The 17,426-nt window shown below is 46.6% G+C and overlaps 1 protein-coding gene across 6 annotated transcripts in view; it reads left to right on the top strand.

The window, feature by feature from the left end:
• The window catches only part of PFKFB3 (6-phosphofructo-2-kinase/fructose-2,6-biphosphatase 3), a 99,777-nt gene that overhangs the window by 58,960 nt on the left and 23,391 nt on the right, over positions 1 to 17,426 (top strand). For 3 of the 6 annotated variants that reach the window (XM_077169482.1, XM_077169485.1, XM_077169484.1), the window contains exons 2-3: positions 15,734 to 15,859; positions 16,803 to 16,899. In XM_077169482.1, coding sequence (XP_077025597.1) covers positions 15,734 to 15,859; positions 16,803 to 16,899 — 223 coding nt within the window. Of the gene's footprint in view, positions 1 to 4,840; positions 5,336 to 5,690; positions 6,171 to 15,733; positions 15,860 to 16,802; positions 16,900 to 17,426 lie in introns of those variants that run through there. The other 3 variants (XM_077169481.1, XM_077169480.1, XM_077169483.1) reach the window with 3 other exon arrangements.

Raw genomic sequence — 17,426 nt, 5'->3', positions numbered from 1 at the left:
CACTAAGATAGGCTCATAATACGTACTGGTAGAATTGATGAAGGAATTAGGATTTCTGGAGAGGCTGGGCTAGGTTTCAGGACTTATCTAGACAAGGGACACATCTGGAGTTTGTAGGTTTCTGGAAAGTTACTCTAGTTCCTGGAACCCTTGTGGAATCTTATATATTGCCCTAGGTGTTCTTTAGGATTGGCTGGAATGGTCTTGGTTGGAGGTTGGCAGGTTATGATAGGTAGCAAGGTCTACCTGAAGCTTGCATAAGAGCCACCTCCAGAGTAGCTTCTCGACTCTATTTGAACTCTCTCTGTCACTGACACTTTATTAATTACACTTCTTTTCCCCCTCTAATTCCATCTTGTATATATGCAAGAAGCAAAGGTGTTATGAACACATACAAATCACAGAGTTCTGTAATACCTTGACTACTTTTCTGCTTATCTCTCCCTCCTTCCATGCCTGAATCTAAACTATCTATGAGTTTTTTTCAGAATTTGATCAAACTGAGCTATTTTTAAATTTATCTGTGAATATTTTTTATTTTTAACTTTTATTTTGAAGCCACTATTATGGACTCCTAAGAATATGCAAAAATAATACATAAAAGTACATGAACCCTTCACCCAGCCTTACTCACTGATGGCATCTTATGTAACCAGTAAAGTATCAGAGCCAGGAAATTGACATTGGTACACTTCTGTTAATATCACACAAAAATACAGTAGACATGCATGCATCCATAAAATGCAGTATACCTAATCTTTAAAAGGCACAAATATTTTGGATTAATAGTGCTTTTTAGCACAAGTAGCATGTGCTTTGATATTGATGAGGCAATTGACAAGTGTAAAATACTGTCAAAGCAGTACTAGATGCAATGCTGAATAGCCAAAAACAGCCGACAGTTTTAGGAACATAGACCTAAGGTTAGGGGTGTGCCTTAGAAACGGAAAGGACCATAGGAGGCTGAGCAGTTTGCGTTGGGCAGAAGGAAACAGAAACTTGCTGAAGGAGTTGCTGGGACTTCAGTTGCATGGTTTGATAACTCACACCCCTGCCTGTGACCACCAAATAATGCTCTTCACACCCCAGACCACCCCTCATAATGAAACATTTAATTCCACTTAGTTGGAGAAAAAAGTATATGACATTTTAGAGAAATAATTTGTTTTTTCCAACCCCTGATGTGACATCATATGGACAAGTTGGTGTCTGATCTGATTCAGGTTTGAGTTTCAAACATTTTATTTTTAAAAAAACTCATAGTCCCCGTTTCTCCTTGGATGCATGGTGAGATCAGGGTTTGGTTTTAGAGTTTACTTCACCCTCTTGTGTATGGGAGTTTTCAAGGGAGCAAATGAGGACACTTTGTATTTAATTACCAATATCTGATTGCTCACAGCCTATCTCAGATCGTTCATTTTCTCGTTTTCTCATTGGGAGGAAGTAGGTGTCAGTATGGTTTAGATGTGTGAATCTGACTGGCTTGTAAACGATCATTGAAATGGGTTGCTTTCTGTTATTATAGCAGCATTTGGGAGCTGGGTAGGGGTTAGATGACATTAGCTTGCAGAGCAGAGGGGAAGTAGGTCATGGGGAAAATCACAGCCCTCCTTTCTCCAAGACTGGCGCTACCTGAATGCATTAACCTCTTTAGAATACCTCACCAAGCACTTGGAAGGGTCTTAATAAATGTAAAGTGTCATTTTAAATAATCACCTCACTAAAGTCTCATTCTATACCACGAAGGTCTCTTTCTACTGTCTTTCTCAGCTCAGTAGTTATACGTGAGAGGGTCTGTATTTCAGTGAGACCTTCATTAGGACCCCACTTGGTTCTTGGGGTTAGGGTGGGCGGATGAGCCTCCTCCTCTCCCCCTCCCCCAACCCCCCACCCCACTGGCGGAGCTATCAGTGATCTGTGTTAGGCAGGGAAAAAACAAAAAAGCCCTGTCCCTAACTAGCTTTGTTTCTTGTCCTTTGACCCGTTCCTTGACCTCTTACTTCTTTACTCCTTTATAAAGCAAGGGAGATTGACTAGATTATCTTGAAGATTCCTTCTAGTTTTAGTATGATCATGAATCATAGAAGTTATGAGAATTTTTAACAATTTTCCCTAGTAGTTGAAGCAGTCATGACTGTAAAAATGTCATTGTTATTAGAGACATTCTTATATTCTAAACAGCCTTTCCTGAAGGACTGACTGAATTTTATGCTGTTCAGATGGGAGGCAGGGGAATTGGTGCAAAGGCTGGAGGGCACCAGTTGGAGAGAAGATGGGGCCTTTAGCTGAACAAGAGCAAATTAGGAAGATTTCTAAACTGGAACCTCTGAACTAGTAAATTCTTTGAATACAGTGGCAATTGGGTTCTGTTTAAACATAATGAGGCAATTTTATCTCTACCCTAATTTACTTGAGGGCTGTAAACCTTGCCAGGAATTCTAGCTGGCCTTTTTTTTTTCTTAAGCCAAGTGTGAATTCACCCTTTTCCAATTTCCACGTTGCTGTCAGAAGAGGGAGGGCGGGATTAAATTAATGGATAATTGCAAAAGGTATCCATGTCTGGTGCAGATAGTGAGGAAGGAGGAATTAAGTTTGCTCTGAAGCCAGGGACAGCCAGGGTGTTATTGGCATAGTTTAGATCCCTGAGGAACATAAACTGTCTCAAGCCCTGAGACCTGACCCTGGTCAAATATGCTATCTAGGTCATGAGATTAAAGACGTGCCTCTGCTGTGGCTCGCCCCTCCCTTTCCCCCTCCCCCTCTCTCAGCTGAGGCCAATAGCAATTTTTTGCAAGTTTAAAGTTAAGGGAGGAATGCCACCAAGTCCCCTTGCCTTGACTGTTAAGTGTGCGCAGAGAATCCTGGTGGGGGACGTAGCAGAACGCAGGGTCAATGATTATCATACAGTGGCTAGTATGGTAGGTTGTTGAGGGGGAAAGTCTTCCTCCCTAACGCGACCCCAGCCCGCCCCAAGAGCAAGAATTTTCCTTGGGGCAGGAACTTTTCCTTGGAGCAGCATATTGGCTGCTGTTTTTTTTTTTTTTTTTTTCCTTTGAATTAGCCCACTCATTTCAGGAGCGGAGTGGGACTCTCTCTCTCTCTCTCTCTCTCTCTCTCTCTCTCTCTCTCTCTCTCTCTCTCTCTCTCTCTCTCTCTCTCTCTCTCTCTCTCTCTCTCTCTCTCTCTCTCTCTCTCTCTCTCTCTGTCATTTTAGGGTGTCATTTCTGGCATTTGCTCCAACTGCAGAAAAACAAGTTCAAATGCAATGCACTCGGATTTCTGAACAGCTGCTCTAGCGCTCGAAACCAGACAGTCAGCAAAGCTGTCGGACAGCAGAAACTCCGGGGAGGGCGACGCGGGGCAGGGTGCCCGGAATTGGGGGATGGGGTGGAGTTGAGGGGCAGCCGGGCACCCGCCGGGTGGGCGATGCTCGTCGGGGGAGGGGAGGGGAGGGAGAGGAGGCGGAGCCGGCGCGGGAGCAGCTGTCCCCGCCCGTTGCAGCGCAGCAGGGGCGAGGCAGCAAAGCAGCAGCCACGAGAAGGCGCGCTCCCAGTGAATTCGTGCGGGACGTGAGGGACGTGTAGCAGCCTCTGCTCATACTTTTCCCTTACAAGCGCCGCCTTTCTTCCTTCCAATCGCGGCATCACCTCAGCTTGAAATACGCACCTCTCCGCAGCGCCGCGCCCCAAGGCTTGCTGAGGAGGTGCCGGTTAGCCCTCACATATGGTAGTTGGGGTGGGGGTCTTTCAGGTCGACCACTAATCTATCAGATATCTCCCAGGGGTGTAAAACTGCGAGGAACGGAAAATTAGGGCAAGTGCACACACACAAACACACCAAAAAATTGCTGAGGAAAAGATTTAGTGTTGTGCCAGAATAAATGTCACGAGTTTCAGGGTTTGCATAATCAGGGTCGCTGATTATTTATTTACTCTTAGAAAGAAAAAAAGGCTTATTTACAGTTTTTTATATGGTGAGTGTAAAATCACTCTGTCCACTCTTTACGGGCTTTGCTACCTCCCCTCATGACAAGCACCCCAAGGCCTCTCACCAGCCACCCTGAAGCTGCCCCGGGTCTAGGTCGTGGGCTGGGTGTGGGGGGGAGCTATGTTCAGCACAAGTCAACGTTTCCAGAGGATTCAGATGACAAGGGAAGTTCCCTCCCCGCGATGGGATGGGGGTGTCGTGGATAGGTGATGACTCAGTTATTATGATGAAGCAGCCCTGTTGAGGGGCCTTTACACAGCTGGACCGCGGCAAGGAGCGCCCGTCCGTGTTGTCCCAACATTCTTCCCTCAGGCTTCCCTCTAGGAGAGCAGAGACCCTCTGGTCACCTCAAATCCAACCCCAACATCAGCTGGAACTTTTATCCCTCTACCCTTGATGTCAGTTTATCCATGCCTGACACAGAGCGCGCGTTAAGAATGCAGAACCATGGGCCTCACCCCCAGAGAGGCGGGGCTAGTAGGATTCCTTTTAACCAGCACCCCAGGTGATTCCATTGCCGGGTCCTCGAACCATACTGAGCAGCGCAGCTTCTTTTCTCCCAGCACATTGGAGTTGAGGGAGTCAAAATGTTCTTCTAGGAAGTTGTGCCACTTGTCCTTTGGGCATAACAGGAGGCTCAGGTTTCAGAGACCTTCAGCCTGGGCTGGACTTGGTCGGCCTCGGCCTATCAGAGGTTGGGGCTTGTCAGGCCTGGGTTTGGGATGCGCGAGCGCGAAGCGCTGCTTTCGCGGCCCTGCAGGGGGCGCCGGAGGGCTGCCTGCTGGCACCCCACCCCCCACGTGCAAAGAGGCTGGAACCCAAGAATGTGTCCCCGCCCCAAGCTGACGTGTGCGTCGCTGTCGGCTTCAACTCATAAAAATAACCGTGGTGCGGTGCGCGGGCTAGTCTCTCAGAGCTGGAGAGGGAGCCGAGCTGAGGGAGGCGCGGTCGTCTCGCCGCGGGCGCACGTCTGGCCGGACCCGGCGACATCGCGATTGTCACGCTGCCAGGGCATCCCCGCTGCACGTGCCGCCCTCAAATGCCCGCTCCTCTCGCAGCGGCTGGCGTTGCGGAGCGTCAAACACTTTGCCAGCGTTAATTAACACAGAGCACTTTTCCAAAAAGCAGCATTCAGGGAGAGCGCCCCGGGGCTGTGCTCCCACGCAGGCATCCTCCCTTCTCCTTTGTTTCCTGAGGTCGCCAGGCCGCTTTCTTCCTTAAATTTGAATACTCCGTGAGGGGTGGAGGGCTGCCCGAAACTAGGCTGTGAGGATGCCCTTGGAGTTGACTCAGAGCCGGGTGCAGAAGATATGGATTCCTATCGACCACCGCCCCTCGTTGCCCAGATGTGAGTACAGATGCGCATGGGGCCCGAGCTGCAGGGGAGGGCTCGCCGCGTGCAGCGCGAAGGCCATTGTGTGGCCGCCACTGCAGAGGCGCTTTTGTGAGGAAACTCCTTCTCCCCTGGCGCGCGTCGTGCGGGGCCGTTCCCGCGGGCAGGGGCGCTGCTTGCCCTGGGCTTGCGGAGGGGCGGTGCAGTGGGGGCTCGACGCCGCTCGCGGTGGGGTGGGGTCGGCCTTGGCGGGGGCCGGGGACAAAAGCGGGTGCCGGTGTGCCGGGCTAGCGTGGGGCGGCGCTGGGGCCGCGGAGCCAGCCGCCCGGGCGCCTCCTCTGCGTCTCCCGCAGGCCGAGGCGGCTCGGCTCAACTCCGCTCTGCTCTCGCCCGAAAGCGAAAGAGGGAAACTCGGAAAAAGGCGTTCACCGCCGGCCTCCCGCTCCCTGCTTCAGAAGGGTTGGAGGTGGAACGCACAAGGAATCTCGAGAGCCTCGAACTCCGGGAATCTTGAAAAGGACTGTCCGCAGTCTCCGGTCCACGGGCATCCTCTGCCGGTGCTAGGCGCGGCGCAGGCGCGTCTCGTGACCCGGTGGTTCAGTGCGCTGCGCCTCCTTTCCTTGGTTTCTCTCTTTGCCATTGTCTCTATTCTCCGTCGTTCTCTAATCCTTACGTACCTATTGGCCTAGTCTCTCTCTAGTATCACTTCTCCCTGTCTCTCGCCGTTTGGCGCCCGGCTGCAAGCATGTACCCACCACAGGATGCATACTGGCCGGGGCACAGGTGCAGTATTGGGGGTCGACAGGAGAGCCACTTTGGAACCAAGACTTTACCCTCGTTTTTGAAGCGGGTCAGTTGATTCTTGACTGCACAGAGTTTTACACACACACACACACACACACACACACACACACACACACACACACACACACACACACACACAGGCGCGCGCGCTTCAGAATACTTGGAATTTGCCGGCAGCCCATCTCTCCGCCCCCATCTGTCATTTGCCATAAATGCTTTGGCAAGTTTTCTCTTGAAAGCCATCGGTAGGTAGGAAAGAGTTGCCTCTGAAAAGGAGCGAGTAGAATGTCTTGAAGGCGGGCATCACCTCTTCCAGGTAAACCGTGTTGGAAGGAGGTTTGCCTTTGAGCCCTGCTGATCAGTAAAGTCGTGCTGCTTGGTCTGGAGCCTGACAGCTAAACTTGACGCCTCCCTGTTGTCCGCCGTGTTGGCGATTTCAGTGCGCCCGAACGCACAGTAGGCTGCGGGTTGGTTCCCTGTGGCCACCACGGGCCCTGATGGTCTTGCAGCGTCAGACCTGTTTCAGTGTGCACACTCGCTGGGGCGAGTGGTGGTGGTGGAGACTTAGCGAGGCGCTTCCTCGACCAGGCATGGGCACCTCCACCAGCTTGTCCTCTCTGTTGGAAGTGTGGGTTTGAGGCGGGTGGGGGGAGGGTGGAAGGGGAGCACTTCCTCAAAGAAAGTGTTATTCTCCATTCAGGAAAAATTAGCTTCTTGGCAAAATAGAGCACTGGGTACTGTGCACTTTTGGAAATTATTTCTTATTCCTCTGCTCTTTCAGATATGTTCTTAAATAGCTTACTAGAAGGGGGCTGTTCGAGGTCTGATTGTATTTCTGTTAAGCCTGGTGGTAGTGTGGGATGGGAACACTTTGAATCCAGAGGGGATGCAGAAACAACTCTCTCCCTTTTTATGTTTGAATAAAGCTCCTATTATTTACAAAGCACTTTGAAAACCATAACCTGGCCCTACAAATATAGTTTGGTTTGATAATGTGTATTTTTTATGTAAATGTGTGTAGACATACACAAACTTAGTTGTCCCCTGAGGGTCAAGGTGATGGGGACAGGGTCTGGAAGGAATGACTTTGAGTTTCTGCAGAAGGCACTGAGATCAATTGGCATAAGCTCAGTAGTGTGACTTTGAGAGACAGCAAGTTTGCGGTGACGCTCCTTTGCTTGCGGGCTCTAGAAACCGATCCATTAGACTCTACCAGCCTGCACGTCTCTCACGCACATCAGCCATTTGCCTAAAAATCCCCGGTCAGCACCGTTCAGAGCTTGGGGGATGGGGGGTGTGTGTGGTGCAGCTTAAAGCTGATGGGTTATGTCCCTTGTCATTGCTTGCTCCTGGAACCCCCCTTGTGTATGATTCTGGGCTGTGGTCTCAGACACATTCTTTCTTATAAAAATACCCACAGCCTGGATATTTATTACATGTCTTTATTTCAAGGAGTGGTTTATAGACATTTCTTGGTTTATAGACATTTTTTCTCATTGAAATAGAGAAAACAGGATATTTTTTTCTTGATATCTTTCCTGTTTTCTTTCCTCTCTGTCCCCTCCCCTTCTCTAGTGGCATTTGAACACTGAATCTCTTTTCTTTCCTTCTATACCTGTTTCTCTCTTTAAGAGTGGTTTCCTAATGGGGGCCTACAGCCCTACAAAGAACAGCAAAAAGCCTGAGGCTGATTAGGTTGATATTTCTGCCTCTGAAACACGTTTTAGGCTCTCTGTTGCTACAGCAGCAATCTGGTAAATGTTTCTTACAATACTGGCAGCTTCCTTCAAATGCAAAGGAAGGGGGGCTTAACTGGATTTGTCAATCAGTGCTTGATTGACAGGGACGTAAATTATTGACTGGGCAAGGGCTAGCTGCCCACTAAAAATTGAGAGCCTCTCTCTGTGTTCGAATCTGTACTTAACTGAGTGAGTTATTTATTTGAACCACTTAGGACCTCAGTTTCCTCTTCTGTAAAGTAGGTTACATTACTATTTACTTAACAGGGCTTTGAGGGATTCCATACAACCCCTTTGAGGATACTTAGACAATGTCTCATATTGAGTAGGCATGAGATAAAGTTGTCAATCATCAAATAAATGTGAGAGAAAATTGATATTGGCCAGTGCAGGGTTATACTAAACAAATAGACAACATTAAAAAAAAATTTTAATGTAATTTTACTGAAATATATTGTATATTCATATACCATATAATCATCCAAGTGTACAGCCAGTGTTTCACAGTATCATTATATAGCTGTGCATTCATCATCACAATCGATTTTTTTTTTGTATGCTGTTGGGGGGGTCACATTTCATTATTTTTCCTTGTGAGTATCCCATTATTGTAGTAACATTTGTTGAATTTTTGTTTGTTTGTTGTATTTTATTTGTTTGTTTTGCTTTTTATATGTTTTGGGGGAAGTACATGAACCGGGTATTGAACCTGGGTCTCCCACATGGCAGGCGAGAATTCTACCGCTGAACTATCCTTGCACCCTACATCCCCCAATTGATTTTTGAACACTTTCATTACTCCAAAAAAAAAAAAAAGACTAGGAATAAAAATAAAAGTAAGAAAGAACACCCCAAACATCCAATGCCCCCATCCCCCCTATTATTTATTTATCTTTTGTCTTTTTTCTTACCTGCCCATATACTGGAAAAAGAGAGTCTCAGTAGCAAAATTTCCATAATTACACGCCAATACCTTAAAAGCTCTATAGTTATACAATCATCTTCAAGAATACAGTACAAGTGTCAGGTATTTCCCTCTAGCTACTCCAGTACACCAAAAACTGAAAAGGGATTATCTGTATACTGCATAAGAATAATCTCCAAAATGACCTCTCAGTTTTGTTTGAAATTTCTCAGCCACTGAAATTTTATTTTGTATCATTTCTCTTCCTATCTTTGGTCGAGCCTGTCTTTGATGAAGAAGGCTTTCTCACTCCCATGATGCTGGGAGTCATGTTGCATGTAGGAGGAAGGGCACTGAGTTCACCTGTGGAATTGGTTTAGAGAATTGGTTTTAAATTTCGCCTGTGGAATTGGTTTTGAATTGTGTTTGAGCCACAAAAGAGGTTCATTGAGGGTGACTCTGAGGCATAATCATATGTAGGCTTAGCTTCTCCTCTCCAGGAATATGTTTCATAAGGGCCAGCCTCAGAATCAAGAGCCTCTGCATCAAATTGGCAGTCCCCAGTGCTTGTGAGAATATTAGGTCTTCCCCATATTAGTCAGACATTATATGTTTGTCTTTTCATTTCTGGCTTGCTTCACTCAACATACTACTTCAAGTTTCTTTCCCCTTGTTGCATGCCTCACACCTTCATTACTTCTTGCAGCTGCTCAATAGTCCATTATATGTATATACCCCAGTTCCCCCTTCCATTCCTCAGTCTACAGTGTTTGTACCCTTAGGTCACCTCCATCCCATGCACATCCAGAACACTGCTGCCGTGAACACCAGTGTGCAAATGTCTGTTCCTGTCCCCACTCTCAGTTCCTCAAGTACACGCCTAGCAACAGAGTTGCAGGATCATACGACAACCCCATCCCTAGCCTCCTGTGTAGCCACCATGCTGCTCTCCAGAGGGGTTGCACCTCTCTGCTTCCTTACCAACAGTGAATCTCTGTCTCCACATTTTCTCCAGCACTTGTATCTCTCTGTTCATTTTTGAACAGTTTTATTCATATATCATACCATCCAACCTAAGTAAAAATCAACAGTTCCTGGTATAATCACATAGCCGTGCCTTCACCACCACAATCTATATGAGAACATTTCCATTGTTTCCTCAAAGAGTCCCATAGTCCTCCCCCATCCCCATTTTATTAATATTTAGCTTTGGCATATTGCCTTTGTTACGTTCAGTGGAAGCATATTACACTGTTACTGTTAACTATAGACCCTAGCTTGCATGATTATATTTTTTCCTGTATACCATCCCATTATCAATACCTTGCAGTGTTGACACTCCCTTGATTTCCCTCATGCAAATATATTTTTATATTTGTACATTTAATCACCATCATTGTTCACTAGGCATCATTAGTTTATATTGTCCTATTCTTTATCCTCTATTTTTTCTTTTGGTGTTATACATGCCCCCAGCCCTCCTCTCTCAACCGTATTCCCACTTGGCTTCATTCATTGTGCTTACAATGTTGTGCTGCGATGAGAAGGACATCTTAAAGCACCAAACATTAAAACAAACAAACAAAAAAAACCTTTGGGATGAGACAAACTGCTATCTTGTCTTTGCTCAAGGATTTAGAATAAACAAGAGTATTGAAAGTGAAGAAGGATCAACTTAGTACTCAAACTGATATGAAGCTTTTCACTTTCCTGGGAGGTTAAACCCTCACTGCTGATGTTTCTAACACCATCAAGAGAACTTCCCTATCTTATCCTCAGGTGGCCACATATAGTTCATAGCAGCCTGACTGTACATTAGAATCAGCTGGAGAGATTTTGAAACCAGAAACCATTCTTACCTTCAAACTAAGTATAAGACTTGCCCTGGGCATCCTAGTTTTTAACATGCCTCAGGTAATTCCTTGGTTGGGCCACTGGCTGAGAACTACTAGTTTAGGAAAGAGCCCTTAAAGGATTTCAGGTGAGACAAACCTAGACTGAGACCTAATTTTGTCAGTCCTGCTGGGAGTCTTCGGTGTTTTTGTGTTGTATCTTATTGTATTTGTCAGAAACAACAGGATATACATGTATAAAGCAATTTATTGTGAGGAATTGGATTATGTGACCATAGGAGCAGGCAAGTCTGAATTGCATAGGAGGGGACACAAGCTGGAAACTGATAACAGTGACTTTGAATTCCCTATGGAAAACAAGCTGGTTGAAAAGGCAGAAATTCTTCTTTCTAATACCTGAAATCTTGAGTTCTGGCCTTTAAGACCAACTGATTGGCTAAGGAAACTCCTTTCCTTGATGAGGGTAATTTTCTTTGTTAATTGTAGATGCAGTTGGCTGACTATAGATGCAAATCCATCTACTCCTATAGTAACAGCCATCCCAGCACTTATGTGACCAAACAGCTGTATGCTGTAACCTAGCCAAGTTGACACATGAAATGAACCCTTACACTTGGTTTTCTAATGTCTAGACTAGTGTTGGCCATAATGGCTAAGACTGATTGAGGGCACTGTACAAAGCATTTTACATGTTTATATACATGTTTACTCCTCCCAACAACTTGTGAGACATCCCCTCATTTTACAGAAGTGAAATGAAAACACTGAAAAAATAAGTATCTTGACCAAGGTGTGAAGAAGGTGCGAGGAAGTGGGAGACTGAGTCTTGAAGTCTGTTGCACTCCAAAGCCCTCCCCTCATAACCACTGTGCTGTTGTTATATAACCTCCTAAGCTTCGCTGAAATGTCCTATCCCTTGGTACCCCTGGCAGAGATAGTATTATGTTGAGAAGACCATTTGTTAGATATAAGATTAGTTAGACATTAGCAACGTAATGCTTGCACATGGCAACTATCACATAGTACAGAAGTCTTTCAGAAGAGCTTTGGAAAGCTGTGTCATCTCTGTCTACCCCCCCCCCCACCCCCAGCTTGCTTAGAAGTTAATTCCTGATATTGACTAAAGGGGTTCCTAGGGTGCTCCAGGGTTCTCTGATAACAGGATAAGGGATTGTGTCCAGTAGGCAACAGTCAAGCTCCCTGCTGGTGTTGCCTGCATTCCCTTCTCTGAGGGCCAAACCTGTTCAGCCTGTTTCCCAGGGAGACCCTCTTGGGGGCTGTGTGTGTGTATATGTGCATGTGTGTGCGTGCGTGCATGTGTGTGTGTGTGTGTGTGTGTGTGTGTGTGTAAACATAGAGTCAGAGCAGCCTCTATATGCAGCTTTCATTTCCCCTTTGCCTTGCTGGAATAGGTTGTGGTAGTTACTGTAAACATCTAAGTTTTGTTTGGTAGTTAGGCAGACGGATCCGTTTTTGCTTTGCAGCTTGCTGTCTGTCAGTCACTTCTGTTTTTTTCCCTTGAAGTTTTCATTGAAGTATAACTCACCTGCTTGTAGAAAATAACGCAGATGATTTATTTTTGAACTTTTTTTTCTTGTATAATATAACATGTATTCAAAGCAAAGAGCAGATGATTTATTTAACCCCTTATTTTGAGGTTAGCATTCAGAGTGCCTCTGGGTAGAAAAATGCCTGTTGGAGGAATGGGGGCAAGGTTTCTTCCCAACAGAAGTGTATTTGCAGAGAATGAATTGTGGGGCATCAGTATTGTGAATCAGGATGACTGCCAGTGCTTCATACATTATCAGAGGCGTATCTGAATCTAGGTTGAGGGCTGGGATTGGAGCCCAAGCATGCCAGCCTTTCAATCTCTCTGGGAAGTGGAAAAGCAATGTGCTGGGTGGAGGGGTTTGTCCAGCTGATTTATTACCTGGTTATTTTCGTAACTGGATACATCAGGTCACCATTGCCTGCTGCTCATCACACTCACCGACCAGCCTGTTGGTTTCAGTGTGGTTTCCTGTAGCACAAGTAGCTTGGTTGCATCATATACTAACAAATTGGTATGATCAGCTTCTAGCTCAAATGTTACCACCCAGGGAAGCTGACCTTGGCCACCCAATCCAAACTCACCCCCACATCTGACACCCTTGCTCTCTCTATAGACATCTGCTTTGCTTTCATCAGGCATTTATCATGTTCTGAAATTATCTTGTGTATTGACCCCACCCCCACCCCAGACTGATGTTCCTGAGCAGCAGGGATTGTCCTTCTGGTTTACCCACATATCTCCTGTGTCTTCCACGGTGACTGAGTACATGGGCTCATTAGAGTGAATGTGTGAGTGTAATCATGAGATAGCATTGTGCAACTTGGTCACTTCCTCTGAGCTCTTGCTCAAAGGACAGCCTTAATTATGGACAAAGTACCTTTGACCTGCGAGATAGGAGGGTCACACAGCAATCAAGGGGTTAATGAATGGTTTTTTTTTTTTTTAATGGGGAAATCTTCACACAAATACATTCTATACATGGTTTATGGTAGATGGCTTATAATAGCATCACATAGTTGTGTATTCATTACTGTGATCATATTTTAGAACATTTGCATCACTCATGAATGGTCTTTAATGGATGCTGAACGTAGTCAGTATCTACGTACTCTCTTACGTGTTGATACTAAATTTGTTTTATTTACGTTTAAAGACCTTGTTGTCGAGAAAAGTTGAAAATACTAACTGTTCATGTAAGATGAAACAAGACAGACGGGTACCCTTTGGAAAGTCTGGTGTTAAACTAAAAACTTCCCTAATTCCTGTGCTGTTGGGGATGAAGATGAAAGAGCAAAGATCCAGGAAGGGTGATAGGAGAGATGATGGTGGGGCTCCCTTTCTAAAAGGGGAGGGATGAAGGAGAATCTGGCAAAAAGATTTAGTTAAAAGGTTTTGTAGTTTCTCTCGTAGCATGGCAGGGAATGCTGGGGCAAGTAACAGATAAAAGACTACTTTGGCGATCAGTCTCTTTTGATGCTTCCATGCAAGAAGTCAAACAGGGAGAGTGAGTTCTGCTCTGCCGTATATGGGAGCAATGATTTGTTTGGGGCTCACATCCAACCTGAACTCCTGGTTTCAGGTATACACTCTGCCATTATCTTTATGGTTTTTTTTATTCCTCCAAAGTGTGTAATTGCGAGATGTGTTCATGGGATTAGTGGATAGATAAACTCCCCAATTTGATAACTCAGTCAGCCTCTACCTCAGGCTCCCTGACATTTTTTTGGCAAAAGAATTCCATGCATATGCACAGTTGGAAGTGTGTGTGTGTTGATGCTCTTGGGAGCAGCTGCATGATGGAGACATCTGATAAGACTGGGATTGGGTAGGGTGATTGACCATTTCCTTGAGGGAGGGATCAGGGGAGCAGGTATCATTTTCAGGCAAAAGTGAGAAAACGTCAACAGTTGCTGTCATTTCTGCAGCTGCCGAATGCAACCTGTACATGACAGGGTCTGTCTTAACGTCCTTGTTGTTTGACAGGGGAAGGGCGCATCCTCTTTCTCTGCCCATTGGTGCCCATCCCTCCTAGTCTATCCTGGACACTGCAGTGGTGCTGATTTCTAGGAACTCCTTTGTTTGTTCTGAGGTCCCTGGAAACTTGAGGGATACTAGCCAAGGCTTTTTTGTATGTGTTCATCTTCTGATCTCCTGTAGCCTTTCTTCTTCTTCCTCAGTATGCCTGCTAAGATGGTCACTAGTTTATTAGAAATAAAGTCCCCTCCTATCTGTCATATTTGCTTCTTCCTGACCCCCAGTCTTGCCTGTCTAGGAAGTAGATCCAGAATTGCTCAGTGCGTGTTTGGACATGTAATCTGAGAGCAGCAGGCTAAGCTTGGGACTTGGCTGGGATGCCAGGGGGCTTCCTCCTTTAAGCCTGTCCTTGCAGGCACAAGCTGCCTGTCGGTGGCACTGGTGGCTTCTCTTCCTACCCCATTCTGGCTCCTCTGTTGACCTGTGCATACAGAGCCTGTGTCTGAATCTGAGATCTGCTGACCGGCTTTCCCTGCAACTTGAGTGGCCCTGCATTAGCCTTGCCCATGAAGAGATTTTGCATAGCTGACAAGGAGAGCTCAGCTGATTGTGACAGCCTCTGCCTGGCACAGGAGTTTTCTCGGTGGGTCTCTTGCTTCCAATGGGAAGACATCAGCTCATGGAACTCTCCGTTACCAGGACACTGAAGTCGCCTGCAAGTCTAGGGAAGATGCAGCCAAGTGTCCTGTGCCTTAGATTTCCAGAACAGAGTTATTTGGCTGGTTTCTTAAAACCCAGTGAAAATTTCCCTCCTTGGTGTTTTGTCTCACTGAGATTCTGAACATGGGACAGGAGCTTAGCAGCTGAAGCCAGGAGGAAATTCACAGGCAGGAGCCCCTGGGTTTCCCGGAGATGAATGTTGGAGCTGGGCCCCCTGCCTGGGCCTTGGTAACTGTGGGCACCCTCTGACCCTCCTTTCATTCAGTGGGACCCTGACATCAATCAGAGTTTGACAGCAAGAAGCTGAGGAGCAGGAAAGGCCATGAGAGCCTTGGGAGTGGAGGAATTTATCTGTCAGCCTCCACAGGGGCCAGATTTTTTTTCCAGAAAGACCTCCCAGACCAACTGTATTATGTTAGGAGCTTGCTGATTACCTTCTCTCTGCATTTTGGCTTGCTGGGCCATGTCTCCTAATAACCTGCTGCCACCTCCTTACATGCTGATTTTGGAAAGCATCACTTTCTGCTGTTAGCGTCACCTTCATGGGTGTTAGAATCCCTTCCCGCCACCCCTAAGGAGGACTCCTCTATTCTGGCGTTTAGTAACATGATTCTCATCAGGGCATCAGGTTGGGAATTTGGGATTGGGACCAAGAGTCCAAGATTGAGCTGCAGTGTGCCATGGAGGGCCTCTGGCCACCAGGGGGCCCTAGACCCATTTGATCGGTTTGTGCCTGGGTCTGAGATGGGGGAATGAAATAAGGCAAGTTCTGTGAAATTCCTTAAAGTTTGTTGTTGGGTGTAGGACTTTGTCTCCCAACCTTTGCCCCCTTTTTTAACGACACCTTTCTATATTGCTCTTTCCCAGCCTGTGGCCCAAAGCTGACCAACTCCCCCACAGTGATTGTCATGGTGGGCCTCCCAGCCCGGGGCAAGACCTACATCTCCAAGAAGTTGACCCGTTACCTCAATTGGATCGGAGTCCCAACTAAAGGTAAGGCCATATTGGTGGCTAGGGTGGTTATATCATGTGCCGTGATTCTGCTTGCCCAGCCTCCTGTAGCTAAAAATGTCCATTTTTTAGCTCTAGTTGCTAGTTGCCTCTTGGATGGTCTGTCCCCTTGTATCCCAGCAGTGTCACCCAGCACTGCTGCATACCCTTACTTTTATGTTGAAATTTTTTTTCTCACTGCTGCTCACTTCTTTCCCACTCCTGAATCCTGTCCAACTCAAGTTTTGCCTCCCTTTTGAGGGCCTGTCGGAGTACTCCAGCCTATGCCAAACTTTCTGCTCTAAACTCCCATAGTACTTAGTTGTAACGTTCCTCTAATGGTGCTGATTATTTTTTTATGATACTTTGCCTGGTCTTCCCTAGCTAGATGGGAAGTGCCTCAGAGTTGCAGACTAGTTCTTAACTTTGTGTTCCCATGTGCTCAGCACAGAGCGTTGTGCATGCCATGTGCCTGATCAGTGCTAAATGCTTGCCCTTGGCTCTATCTGCTGCATCAGCAGAACGGCTGGTTTGGAACTGGCCATGGGTATAGACCCAACTTGTTTTTTAGTACCACTGCCCACTGTACTTGGGACTACTCCCTGTCCTCCAGTCTCAGTGTGCGGTCAGACCACGACTTCCTGAGATTGGAATTGGAGGCTGGGCCGTATGGGACAACCGCAGGTAAAGGGGACAGCGGTGAGCAGCAGCATTGCTTGGTCTGCGGGAAGCTGGGCTATTTCCCAGCCCATTGCTTTCAGGAAAGCAGATGGTAACTCTGGACTTAGAAGTTTGCTCTCTTGTTTCTTATCATGCTCTTATTTACACTGCTGTTTTGAGTTTATTTGTTCTCTTTTCTTTTTTATGACATAGTATTCCCAGTTGTGAGTTGATCTCTTCTTCCTGCTTGGTCCTCTAAGACTGCCCTTTTCTCTTTCATCCACAGTGTTCAACGTGGGGGAGTATCGCCGGGAGGCTGTAAAGCAGTACAGCTCCTATAATTTCTTTCGCCCTGACAACGAAGAGGCCATGAAAGTCCGAAAGTAAGCTGGGAGCTGCCCAAGGGCCTGGGACTTTGGGCTTTGAACCATGTTCTGTGAGAGGAAGAGATTGGAGGTTGTGATCTAGTTCTCTGGCTTCTGGCTTCTTTAGAGAGGGCTGGGGACCAGTGGTCAGACCCCACCTCTGCCAGCACCTGTTGAATACTGATAGGACAAGTCTCTCAGCCTGCCTGAGACTTGCTGCTTTGAGGGATTCCCAAGAGGTCTAACTCAGCTGAGGACACACAGATTAACAATCTTGATGAATGATCAGCAGAGTTTTCCTGGAAAATTTATCTGTTTCTACTCAGAAAGGATTTTGTTTAAGCACAAGATGATCCTCAAACCCTGGTCCAGTGGTACTCAGTCAGGTGTTGGAATCACCTGGGGGGCTTGTAAAAGTCCCCATGCTCAGGCACACCCTCCATCAGAATCTCTAGGTGAGATCCAGCTATCAGTTCTTCTAAAGCTCCTTGGGGATCGCAGTACTATGTAGCCAGACAGGAGACCACTTCTTGAGGGCGGCTAAA

The sequence above is a fragment of the Tamandua tetradactyla genome, chromosome 7 (genome assembly GCF_023851605.1).
Source record: "Tamandua tetradactyla isolate mTamTet1 chromosome 7, mTamTet1.pri, whole genome shotgun sequence".
Lineage (NCBI taxonomy): Eukaryota > Metazoa > Chordata > Mammalia > Pilosa > Myrmecophagidae > Tamandua > Tamandua tetradactyla.
Note: the sequence above shows the minus strand (reverse complement) of the source record. Positions and strands in the feature narration are given on the sequence as shown.